Here is a 13102-nt window from a genome sequence, read left to right as displayed (position 1 = left end):
GAGCTCACGCCGTCGCGGGGATTCAAACCGCCAACCTTCTGATCGGCAAGCCCAAGAGGCTCAGTGGTTTAGACCAGAGCGCCATCTGCTTCCCTTCTTTCTGATGTAGCTAACTCTAAATATAGAAATACATTTTTTATTGTATAGATTTCATAATTTTATAAATAAATATTTTAATAATTCTATAGAAACTGGGCTGGGGTATTGTTTGGGTTTTTTGTTGTGGGTTGTTGCATATGCAATTTTATTATGATTTATGTGGAAATTGTTCAGTTTGGTTCAATTTGGTTGTCTATTTTTTGAGGTTTTATTTATTTTATTTTTTTAATTTAATTTAATTTATTTATTGTTTATGACTTTTGTTATGTTGTAAGTTTTTTCATGATGTAGGCTGCCTTGATCATGGTTTGAACTATGGAAAGGCAACATACAAATATTAATTTCATTTTATTTATTAAATTTCTAGACGGTGCAGTAATCTAACCTAGATGTTGCCGGAGCATAGACAACAGAGGTTAGGCTATCCCTGTCCCTGTCCAAATAGGGACATAGCTGGGCCACCAGCCAAAGCTGATGGAAGGCAGTCTGTGCCACTGAGCCAACCTGAGCCTCAAGTGGCAGCAAAGGATCCAGGAGTACCCTCAATCTATGCACTCACTCTTTCAAGAGCAGGCAGTCTCCCATTCGTCTGGTCTAGGGAACCACTAACAGTGCTTTAGTCTTATCTGTAATTAGTTTCATTTTGTTGGCTCTCATCCAGTCCACCACCAAAGCAAGACACTGGTCCACCACTTCCACTGCCATTCCTGCATATGTAAAGGAGAAATAGAGCTGTGTGTCGTCAGCATATTGCTGACAATGCACTTCAAAACTCCGGATAACCCTACTCAGCAATTTCATGTAGATATTAAATAGCATAGGAGACTAAATTGAACCCTGAGATACCCTACACAAAAGGCTCCATGGGACCGAAGAATACTCCCTAAGCATCACTCTTTGGAAACAACCAAATAGGACCAGAACCACTGCAATCAGTGCCACCTACCCCTAACTTGGACAGCTTGTTATTCTGCCCTTTGACCTGAAGACACTAAATAAATCAGAAATTCCGAGAAACCTGCAGCAACCAGGCTTTCACATTGGCCTAATCTATTAGCATGCCTCTGCTGCTCATTTAAGGCACAAAATGGCAGGTAACAAGGCAGACAGTCCTTCAGATACTTGGAACCTAGGATTTCTAGTGCCTTCTAGTGTTTTATATAAGGCAGTGCCTTAAATTTGGCTGTGTAGATCCTTAAAAACAAATCTCATTTTTCAGCACAGATCCATGACCTGGCTGCCACATTCTGCACCACAGTGTGAAAATATATTTTTTATAAAAGCACAAATCACACTCTCCTTGCACACAAATGAAAGCAAAATTCCCCAGTGAATCATCACTTCCTCCACTATTACAAAATAAAAAAAAAATCTTTCCAGTAGCACCTTAAAGACCAACTAAGTTAGTTCTTGGTATGAGCTTTCGTGTGCATGCACACTTCTTCAGATACACTGAAACAGAAGTTGCCAGATCCTTCTATATAGTGAGAAGGTGGGGAGGGGTATTACTCAGAAGGGTGGTGGGAATGGGAGATTGGCAGATAGCTGAGATATTCATATGGTGTTTATATGCCAGTTTGAGTTGAGAGTGGCTAAACCCCATTAAAAAGGCTGTACCTGGATGTACTTTGTGACTTCTCAATTACATCTTCTACTATGATGCTTGCATTTTCACAAATGGCTTAATTCCAGGTTACCTAAATAATGTAGGTTACCAGCCAATAAGTTAGAAAATCTGATCTAATGCCATTTGTTTTCCTTAACACATTTTCCAGTTCTTCCTATGTCTCCCTCTTCCTACTATTATTATTTCAATTACGGTATATCCCATCCTTTGGCTCAAATGAACCCAGGGCAGGAAACACATGAATAACAATATCATTAAAAATATTCTGAAACCAAAAACATTATAAAAACAGTTAAGAAACACATTCTTTCGGCAAATGATTTCAGGATTGCCAGGAACAGCCATCAAATGTAGTAGATGGTCTCTCCAATATATCCAGCTTTCTCCATCCAAAACCTTGAGATTTTCTGCTTGATAGATAGATACTGCAATTGAGTAGACTCATGGAATCATAGAATTGTAGAATTGGAAACAAGCAAAATATGGCTAAGGACTGATAGGAATTGGTTGGTTTCCCCAATCCTCTAACCATTGTGCTTTTTGAAAACTCTTGGAAGAAAGGCTTAAGCACCACAGGTCATATTCCAATATTCTTTTCTCCTGATGCTGCTTCTGTATGGCAGAGTATATTTTCTAAATCCCATCTCACCATTCTAGCTATTCAGGGGGTAATATTAACTTAACATAAATGATATTTTACAGAGGGAAATGAAAATTATTATCTTGACCTTATTTGCGTGTATATGTGTTCATGCTGTTACATGCCACCGTTTAGGCGTATAACCTCCCAAAGCAGTTTTCTAATTGTTTTAAACAATGAAGCATTAATAAAAGTCATTGCAATACAACAGAAGAAGACAGGGGCAGAAAAACCTTTAAAAAGCCAGAATAACACACACACACACACACACACACACACACACACAACCATTCTGAAAAGTCAGGACAAGAAATAAAATTAAATAAACTTCGGCTGGCACAAAAAAGATATCAAATGAGACTTCCTGGGGAGTGAATTTCAAAGGCAGGGTATTCACATTCAGGGATCTCACTTTTGTTACTCATATCCCAAAGATGACATGCTTGTTGTGGTCTTCCCTTTTTACCAATGGTACTTTAGTCTGTGTATGGAACCTCAGACCAGTAATGCTATTTTACAACCATTTTGTATCCATACATATGGTCCAAATAGGCACTTTGACCCTAGAATGGATATATATGGTGTTTTTCAGTTCTTAAAGGTGAAACATTCACCTTTTTATTTGACCAAATGATCATTTGTAATAACTCCGTAGTCATCCATGGGCAGAGCCATTTTTTCAAGCAGACTGAATACATATTTTGATATGCTTTTTCATAATCACCAGAATGACTAACTTTTACATGAACCATCCTGAAGTAGTAATTTAGTATGGCAATTTAGGGTTCTTTTTGAGGGGTTGGGGATTGGGGATTGGCAATGTGATGAAAACTTCAGAGTTGCTCTTTTCGTATAGCAACGAAGAACAACCATGGGTGTATGTTCTTTTCTGCCAATAGTTTTGCAACAGATTGAGTGGAAGCACACATGTTAAAAATGGAAGTTTCAAAATCATCCTGATTGCACTGCTGCCATTCTTTATTTTCAGCTGTTCTTTTGTTACTGCAAATGGGTGGATTAGACAGCATATGGCATATCATAAATAGTTTCAGCACTGCATGTTTCCCCGTAGTCTGCTTTCCCAACTGTTTGAAGTGTACATGCGAAACACACAGAGATATCTGCTTCATACATTATGACAGACACCTGCAACCTGGTCCCTGGCTGTTGATTTGAAGTCCCACTCCCATCAGCCCCAGGTAGCATGGCAAATAGCCCGGGATGAGAGGAGTTGTATTCCCAAAAGCCTAAAGGCCACCTGGTTGTGGATGTCTGTGTTATGGGTTACAAGCAGGTGCATGCTAATGCATAAATCCAAAGAACCATGCAATATTTTTCACATGAAATCCACACTGTATCTATGTTTGCAGGTATTTAACCTTTAATCAAATTTTACGGGAAAATCTATTTGCTTCTTGTGATACAGGATATAGACAGATACGTGCCAAATCTGTAATGTGTGAAACAGCTATTAGGCTGTAAATAATATCTGAAAATCAGCTGGCAGGAATTTAACCCTCTCACGTATTTTTCTCCATTATAGGTAGAAGAAGCATTAGAAGCTGTGAAGAATGCCACAAATGAGCAAGACCTTGCAAACCGCTTCAAAGAATTTGGAAAAGAGATGGTGAAGCTTAACTATGTAGCTGCTAGAAGACAACAGGTGGATATAATTAAAAACAGTAAATGAAGAAAAGAAAACAGTACTATTTCAACATAGTATGCAAAGATTCTAGATCTTTTATCAGTTTCAGAGACCGGGAAAGGGGGTGAGGTTCCAAAGAACCCCTGCATTCTGGAGTTCCTGATGTTATCCTTTCCCATTGCAGCCTCTTCAGCCCCCTGAAAAGCTACTCCAAAAATAACCATATATGCTACCTTGAGCTCCTTGGAGGAAAAGTGGGATATGCATGCAACAGTAAATAGAATAAATCTTGTAGAATGGCACAGCATGAGGAGCTGTACTCATGGGAAACTTCCTTGTATCATATGAGCCTAATTCCAGATTCAGAAATCCCATTGCATTTCCAGTTAGGTCACTGGAGGGATGGTGGGATCACCAATCCTAAGGCACCTTTGGGGAAGTGCTATAGCTCAGTGGTAGAGAAGCTGTGGTGCATGCAAGAACTCCCCTGTTCAATCCTCAACATCTGCAGATAGGACTAAGGAGAGGCCCTTGCCTGAAACCCTGGAGTTCTACTGCCATTGTAGACAGTACTGAGCTAAATGGGCCACAGGTCTAATTCAGTAGAAGGCAGCATCCTTATATGCCGTCACACACGAATCAAACACCCGTAAGTGGGGAGATGCCTGTACTACTTCTGAGCCTGGGAATTATGAACTTCAGTCGCAACTTTAGTTAAAAATCCTGCTGTGACTGTGGATATGCTTCTGTGCCTTCTCTCTTCACCTTCTATTTGGAATCATCTTTATCCTAATTTCTGGAAGAGGTCAGCGTATCAGTGACCCCCTATAGATAACCAAACTGCCTTGAGATGAGTCATAATTTCCTGTGCAGTAGTAATGAGGATTTTATTATGCTTTACATGCAGATGTGTGATAAACCCCTAATTGGTTATCTTGTTATACTGGTTTTCAGCTGAAAATTTTCATCCGAAGTGGATTCACACCAGACTGAATGAATCAGGCTGCTACCAGGGGAGGGGGCGTGGAAATGTGTGTATTTTTTTAAATGCAATGCAGCACTTTGAATGTCCTCCTTTTAAGAACCCTAATCATGATGTGCTTCCTTCCCAAATGGGCCATGCAGTGCTTTAATGGGAACAGAGGGCTTGCACTTCTGAAAATTAGGCCAGAGGATTATATAAGTTTAACCCATATTTTCAAGGCTTGGGTACAGAAAATCTTTTTTTTTTTTTTTTTGTACAAAAGGCACTATGTAGGAGGCAAGACAACTAAAGATACTTCCTTTTAATGAGAACAGTAATGCTTTGTGTGAGCCAAAACATTGTTAATCTTGGGGTGGTTTAAAAAGATGACTCTTTGGCTCATTCTTCCCATTAATGAAGGTAAAAAAGAGAGTGGTTCAAAAGTAATAATATAATATGATCTGCAGTTATATTCCCATTGTTCCTAAAGAGCCTCTGGGTATAAAAATAAGTAGCCTATCTAGTCAATTTTGCTTGTCATGTAGCCCAAGATTTTAGATGTGCACGCAATTAATTCTGAAGCCTTTCTTCAACCTCCACATCACTTGCCTTTTCGATTCCACCGAAAGTCTATTATATCTTTCATAGAGCACACACTTGGGACACATTTATCCAAATCATAGCCCTCATTCATATGTTCAAAAGTCCCTAATGATGACCTGTTGGAGCTTGCAGGATAGGAATTTTGTGGAGACCTGGTATCTACCCCGCCCCCCTGCTCTTTTGCTGCTGCCATCTGCATGATCAAGACTGTCCTTTTTTGAGTAGCTGCAATTGAATGGACCTTGTCAGCAGTCCTGTTATGGAGGTGTTGTCTCATACAGTTGATGCAGCTACAGTTCCTGTTAGGATGTAAGACTGTCAGGAGCCCCTCATATGTCCATAGAAGGTGGTTTTAGGGCTCTTGAAGGAAAGAAACGAGGTGTTATATTTTGGGTTCTGAATTAATTTGGTTTCTCCCTTGAAGATCCATAGATGTATTTTTTTCCCTATGAAGGTGCCATTCCCCTTATCCAGATCTCTTGACTATCAAGCAGCAGACAGCCAGTTTGGGCAAACAGTTTGACTTGGACAACTGAGGTTCATAACAGCTATTCACCCATTTTGCTGAGTGATCATGGGTAAATCACAGTCTCTCAGCCAAGCACATCTCATGGGATAGTTGCAAAAATAAAACGAGAGCATCACCAATGTCTGCTCCCTGAGCTCCTTGGAGAAAGCAGAGGGTCCAAACCAGACTTTTAACATTTCCTCCAAGCCATTGGTTAGGGGGGGAAATCCCATGCTTATATATGTATGTTTGTATATTTTGCAACAGGAACTCAAGGATCCCCACTGTCGGGATGAAATGGCTGCTGCTCGTGGTGCCCTGAAAAAGAATGCCACCATGCTGTATACTGCTTCTCAAGCTTTCCTCCGTCACCCTGACGTAGCAGCAACCAGAGCTAACCGGGATTACGTCTTTAAGCAAGTCCAAGAAGCTATTGCTGGCATCTCAAACGCTGCTCAGGCCACCTCACCAACTGATGAAAACAAGGGGCACACTGGCATTGGGGAACTCGCTGCAGCGCTGAATGAGTTTGATGTAAGTGTGTGTGTCCCCCCCCCCCAGCTTGCATGAAAAGAAAGAGGGGGTGCTTACTTTCACATGATCACAATGATTTCCGGGTGTCTAGGAATGAAGGTTAAAGTTGGAATTAATACTACACAGTGAAAAACAGTATGCAGGGCTGGCCTCAAACATTCTGCATCTTATGGAGCAGAATAAGAAGATGTCTTCTCTTCTTTCCATATACCTAACCAACTAGACCAGCGGTTGAATCTTCCTTTAGTGCTGGTGATGGCACTGCATCTTCTATCACATCTAAGTGTAGCACATTAGCTGAGGAGGGGCAGAATGGACCACTTGGTATATACATCTGTGTCCTCGAGTAACTTGCTTCCACTTCCTGCCTCCAGCATCTACCACCTGAGGCAGGTGCCTCACTCAGCCTAATATTAGGTCTGACCCTGATACAATGCACTAAACTATTGGGATCATGTTATCTGAAAGATCTCCTACAAGCCTACCTGGCACTAAGATTTTCCTTGTAGGCACACACCTTTACAATTAATTCAGTTTCTGTGCATGAGAGAGACAGTTTTTCCTTTAGTGGTTCCCAGATTGTGGAACTCCCTCCCCATGGAAGTGCAGACGGTTTTAAAAACGTATTTAGTTTGTCCTGCTTTTTTGTTAATTTAGGCCTTACTGTATGATTTTAATTTGTAGAGGTGTTTTAGTGTGTATTACTTTTTAATCTGCCAGGATTTATTTTCATTACAATTAAATTTGTAATTACGTGAATAAATTGTTAGGTTTTGGTTTGGTTTTGTATTGCATTACATTGCAATGAATTGTGTCTTTTACTTTTACTTATGTTGCCTCTTGTGGGCTGCTATTCTCAAAAAGGTAGCCTATAAATTAGTGTATAGCTAGATAAGTAGTATGAAACTCTTTCTGGCTTTTCCTGCCAGTGTATCATAAGCCTTGACCAATTGAGGGTTCCATTGAGGGTTCCTGCAGCAAATGTGTGAGGAATTTACTTGGCATCAATGATGGCTTTACATAAAATAATTAGAAACCAACACCAGAGCAGGTAGAGACTGTAACACACGATCCTATAGTCTTGTATGTTTAGGCTAGTATACACGTTATACAAAATGCCTACAGCGATGAGAGGAATTTCCCAAATATATGCTACTTTAGTCTGATCATGTTCTGGAACTGGCAGAAAATCCCTCCCTCCCCATTTCCCACATGGTAATATGCACTGCACATTTTAAACTCACTAAAATCACCTGATGCTTGGCAGCTTCAAGCTAATGCTAGTCAGTGCCATCCAGAAAGGACTGCACTGAACACCAACAGGGGACATTGTGTTGCATCATAATAAACACAATAACAAATAGGATGGAGGACACTATGCAGAGCTTCCAGCAGATACTCTACATAGCTGTGCTTTACTTGCATCCTTTTAACTACAGGTAATTTTTTCATACTTTTTATGGGCTTTAGAAATGTCATTTTATCTCTCTAGTATAATTTGTAAGTTGTTTAAAAAGGGGAAGTAATTGTGCATTATTAATATGACAGTATTCCCAATTTATGTATGAGTGACTTGCTTCCTTTGGACTTTTTTGTTCTTCAGGTGCATGAGATATTTCGTGAACTTACTATGTATGGCCTTCAAAAATAAGCTTTGTATTTCCCTTGAAACATAAACATCATCCTTTTATAGCTTCAGCTGCTGCCTACATTTCTAAAATTGCTCTTGGTTCTTGCATGTATGTGTTAAAGCTATCCAACAGACCTGTATAATGTGAACTTTGCATTACAAAGATTTCAGATGAAGGTCAAAATAAATCTTCTAGAATAAAGTAAGGAGAACAACTTTCTCTTTAAATAAGAGAGGACTGGAACTTCTGATGACAGGGAAAATATTAGAAAGCAGCAGGTCATCCTGGAAAGTAGGCTTTTAAAGAACTGAATCGTCAATTACACTTTACAAAATGAGGTCTGGCAAGTATTTTAACTTTGGTTGTTCGCATCTCAGAAACCCCCAAACTGCTATCTGGATATTTCTGCAGCGTAATTGTTGTTTTGTGTAGCAGCCAGAAATGTACTTTATTGGTCTGGAAGGATCATTTGTGCAGATACCAAAATTTAGAAATCCATTACGTGAAACTTTGTATTTTCAGTCTTTTTTAAAACCTCTTTCCTTTTATCCTGCATTTAGTATTTAACATATCACTACTTAAAGTGTACCTTAAAAGTGGAGATTAGATTATGGCAGTTACTGTACTTCTTCTAGAGTTACTAGAATACATCTGCTAGCTACTTTATTCTAGGACACCAAAATGTAGAAGATGCATTTAATGATTTGAGTATATAGGCACTAGGGAACAAGTTTCATGCTACTTAAAAAAAGAAACACTTTTAATGAGATACAGTGGGTTTAGCCAATTTATTTTTATTTCACATAATTTGCATACTACTTCAGTGTAAACCTCTAAGCAGTTTACAGATAATATTAAAATATACCTTGCAATTGTCAAAAGAAGTTTTTTAAAAAGGGCAAAGTTAAAAATCACTTTAAAAAAATCAGAATATAAATAAAACCAGCAGTTCTCTCAAGCCATTAGAACAATCCAACTCCCCTTCCCCTAAAATTATGACTTTGATTGCACTTGAAAACAAAGTGAGTTTTGACACATGTGTGCTGTTTTGCACCTGTGCTTTTTAGTATTCCTCAGACTAGGTGGCTGGTTTTGGCAGGAGCTCAAAAGCTGATTACTTTAAATCCCTTATTTGGTCTCAGTGGAACTGTCTTAATTACTGTAATTGATTGAGTAGTTTGTGAGTTAGACAAGAAGCAGAAAGCAAGGATCACACATCTCCACTTGCTCTCCCCAGCTGGGCCAGGGGATGGTGAAATGGATGCATCCCATCATCCATGAAACGCTTTGTCAATCACTTGAGGTCAGGTCAAGGAAATTCAGAAGCACACTCTGCATGCTCCGTTATTCTTTTCTTCCTTGAAGCACAGTTGTTGTTGTTGTTTAGTCATTTAGTCGTGTCCAACTCTTCATGACCCCATGGACCAGAGCACACCAGGCACTCCTGTCTTCCACTGCCTCCCACAGTTTGGTCAAACTCATGCTGGTAGCTTCGAGAACACTGTCCAACCATCTTATCCTCTGTCATCCCCTTCTCCTTGTGCCCTCAATCTTTCCCAACATCAGGGTCTTTTCCAGGGAGTCTTCTCTTCTCATGAGGTGGCCAAAGTATTGGAGCCTCAGCTTCAGGATCTGTCCTTCCAGACCTTCCAGGGCTGATTTCCTTAAGAATAGATAGGTTTGATCTTCTTGCAGTCCATGGGACTCTCAAGAGTTTCCTCCAGCACCATAATTCAAAAGCATCAATTCTTCAGCGATCAGCCTTCGTTATGGTCCAGCTCTCACTTCCATACATCACTCCTGGGAAAACCATAGCTTTAACTATACGGGCCTTTAAGCACAGTGCCAACTTGCAAACACTGCTTTGGGCAGATATTGGTTTCATGCAGGAGCTCTGATCAGGAGTCCCTGAGTGGACCTGATTTGAGTGGGCCTTGCACTCAGTGCTTAACTTGAATTTAGTGTCAACCTGCAATCTGCTTTCAGCAGGGATGAGGTCCAGTCAGGAGTTCCTGAGTTGAAGCAGTCCTAGCAGGGCTTGCATTTGGCACCAAATTTTAAAGGGCGCCAAATACAAGCTCTGCTTGCCAATGAATAATTAGGAACATACTTTAAATATTCCAGTTCTCTTGCAGCTGCACCTTTATCTGCCCCATACCTGATATCATAGGTGTCTTTGGGGGGAACTGTCTCACAGGCCAAATTTTGACAGCTTGTGAACCTTATGGGCTGGAGGTACCCTGTACATGCTGTGAGGCAGGGGTGAGTTAAGCTGTGATCATCCAAAGGTTGCTGTGACTACAAGTCCTATCATCCCTGACCATTGGCCAAGTTGTTCAGGGCTGATGAGAGATGGAGTTCAACAGCATATGAAGAAGCACAGGTTCTCCAACCCTACAGAAAGGCCAACAACTCTAATTGCCTTTTAGTCACTTCCAGGAGGGTTGGGTTATCATGTTTCCCCCCACTTCAGGGGCTACCAAGACCTGTTTGTTTTTAAATTGTGAACAGTCCATTTCCAGACAAGCTGGTCATATGTAAGAACCTCGGAAGGTTAAGGGAAACATTAAGAATTTGGTGCCTGAGTTTGCTTCCCTTCTTTCCTCTACCCTCACCCCATATTTCATTTGCTGTCATGTATTTTTAGATTGCAAGCCTGAGGGTAGGAACTGACTTGGTTTTTATTGATTCATAAGCCGCTGTGGGAGTTTTCCTGCTCAAGAGTAGGGTGTAAATGCCTTTAATGACTGAGTGAATAAAGTTGCAGTGCAAATTACAGAAGATAATAGAATATCCTGACTCTTGAAACTAGGAGAGTGAAGTATACCTAAAGGGTATGCACATTGATCATGTAAATGTGACCTTTACATAATGTAAATGTAACCTTTTTTTTTTTTTGGTCTGTGGGAGAAGGCAAAAAATCAAGTGGCATTTCAAGAATGCACATTCACAAAAACAAAAACCATGAATGCTTGAAACAAAGCAAGCTGATCATTTTTGATCAATTGAAGGTGCCTCTCATAACAGGCACTACAGGAAGCTTTCTGTTCACTAGTGAACCACATAAACTTCCTCTTCCTTAACCCCATAAAACTCCTCTTTTATATATATTTGTAAACTTAATCCAGAACAGGAGACCAGCCAGATGCCTGCAGGAAATCAGCCAAGCTGCCTTTGGTCCTGGGTGGCTCTGTGGGTTAAACCACAGAGCCTAGGACTTGCCGATCAGAAGGTTGGTGGTTCGAATCCCTGCAATACGGTGAGGTCCCGTTGCTTGGTCCCTGCTTCTGCCAACCTAGCAGTTCAAAAGCATGTCAAAATGCAGGTAGATAAATAGGTACCGCTCCGGCGGGAAGGTGAATGGCATTTCCCTGCGTTGCTCTGGTTCACCAGAAGTGGCTTAGTCATGCTGGCCACATGACCCGGAAGTTGTACGCCGGCTCCCTCGGCCAATAAAGCAAGATGAGTGCCGCAACCTCAGAATTGGCCCCGACTGGACCTAATGGTCAGGGATACCTTTACCTTTACCCTAGCATTCAGAGATCAACTACCTCTAAAGCTTATTTAGTTTGACAGGACGTAGAAAGGAGACTATTGCTATATGAACTCTTAGCATCATGATTAAAATAGGTCAGCCGGATGGCAACTCTGAGCATGGAGGTGTCACATGGACGGCTGGATATCAAATGACTTCTGGCATAACTGATAAACAGATCTATTGTGTTTGTATTTTAAAACGCAAACTGAGGCATGAAAGTTAAAATAGTAAACACAGGGAAAAGTCTAGTAAAGAAGCAACAACAACGGACAATCATGGGAACCTCTTTGCTAATGTGATTCTAGAATTACTCAGTAACAGAGGAAGCAACAGAATAAAAGCAACTGTTTTCAACAATGCTGTGTTGACAGTGCCAATGGCAAAGAAATGGATACAGGAATAAAGAGCGGGCGTAAGCCTGGAGGCAAAGCTGTGGTAATGCAGAAAAAGAACCCTTTTTGTTGCTTCCTTTTGCAAAGTACACTCGTGCCATATGCCTCCTGTGTGTAAATTGATGCACAAATGCACTATAATTGCCACTATAATTACAGAAGAAGAAGGAGGAGGAGGAGGAGGAGGAGGAGGAGGAGGAAAACTGTCAGTCAATTGTTCTTGGAAAATACAGCTGGAAACAGGAGAGAACTCCTCAATAATTTAGGCCTCTTTGTGACCTCTGCTCACATTGACTTTCCTCCTCTTTTTTTTTAACCTTTTGTATCCCCCCCACCCAATATCAGCCTGACTGAACTGCTGTGCTTCTGTTGCTAGAGGGTGAAGGCAAAGATATTGATAAATACAGTCAATGAAGGGTCAGCAAAGTCAAAATGCTTAAGCTTCCAGCTCCTTTTATTGTCAAAATCCCCCCAGTCTTTTGCTAGGAGGGACTCAGTTCTCCATAGCATGTGTGTGTGTGTGTGTGTGTGTGTGTGTGTGCGCACACACAAGCACACGCACAGGGAGGGGAGGGGAGATGCAGACAGAAATGGGGTAAATAGGCTTTTGCCCCTCTATTCCTCCAGTGAAATTCTCAACTTTCTTTAAAAACAAAACAAAACAAAAATCTGATAATAGCTACTATGTTTAATTTATTGTGTGTGTGTGTGTGTGTGTGTGTAACACTCCTTGCCGTGTCTCTTTCACTGATTTAGCAATGAGAATTTGCTACCTGTTGTATATTTTTTTTTGTTGTGTGATAGAGACATCTAGTGGGCATTGCATGGAACATTTCCCCCCCAAGTTAAAAGTTAAAATTCATGAAATGCTCCGTGCAGTAAGCTTTTTTGTGGTAATTGTACTTCACATTTAAAGACAAA

At 40.6% G+C, this 13102-nt stretch overlaps 1 protein-coding gene across 3 annotated transcripts in view; it reads left to right on the top strand.

The window, feature by feature from the left end:
- The window catches only part of CTNNA2 (catenin alpha 2), a 420763-nt gene that overhangs the window by 11147 nt on the left and 396514 nt on the right, over positions 1–13102 (top strand). For all 3 annotated transcript variants that reach the window (XM_081207007.1, XM_081207009.1, XM_081207008.1), the window contains exons 2-3: positions 3910–4029; positions 6354–6620. In XM_081207007.1, coding sequence (XP_081063133.1) covers positions 3910–4029; positions 6354–6620 — 387 coding nt within the window. The remainder of the gene's footprint in view (positions 1–3909; positions 4030–6353; positions 6621–13102) is intronic.

This window comes from Podarcis bocagei (assembly GCF_964188305.1).
Source record: "Podarcis bocagei genome assembly, chromosome: 9".
Taxonomy (NCBI): Eukaryota; Metazoa; Chordata; class Lepidosauria; order Squamata; family Lacertidae; genus Podarcis; species Podarcis bocagei.
This window is presented reverse-complemented; position numbering and strand designations above follow the sequence as displayed.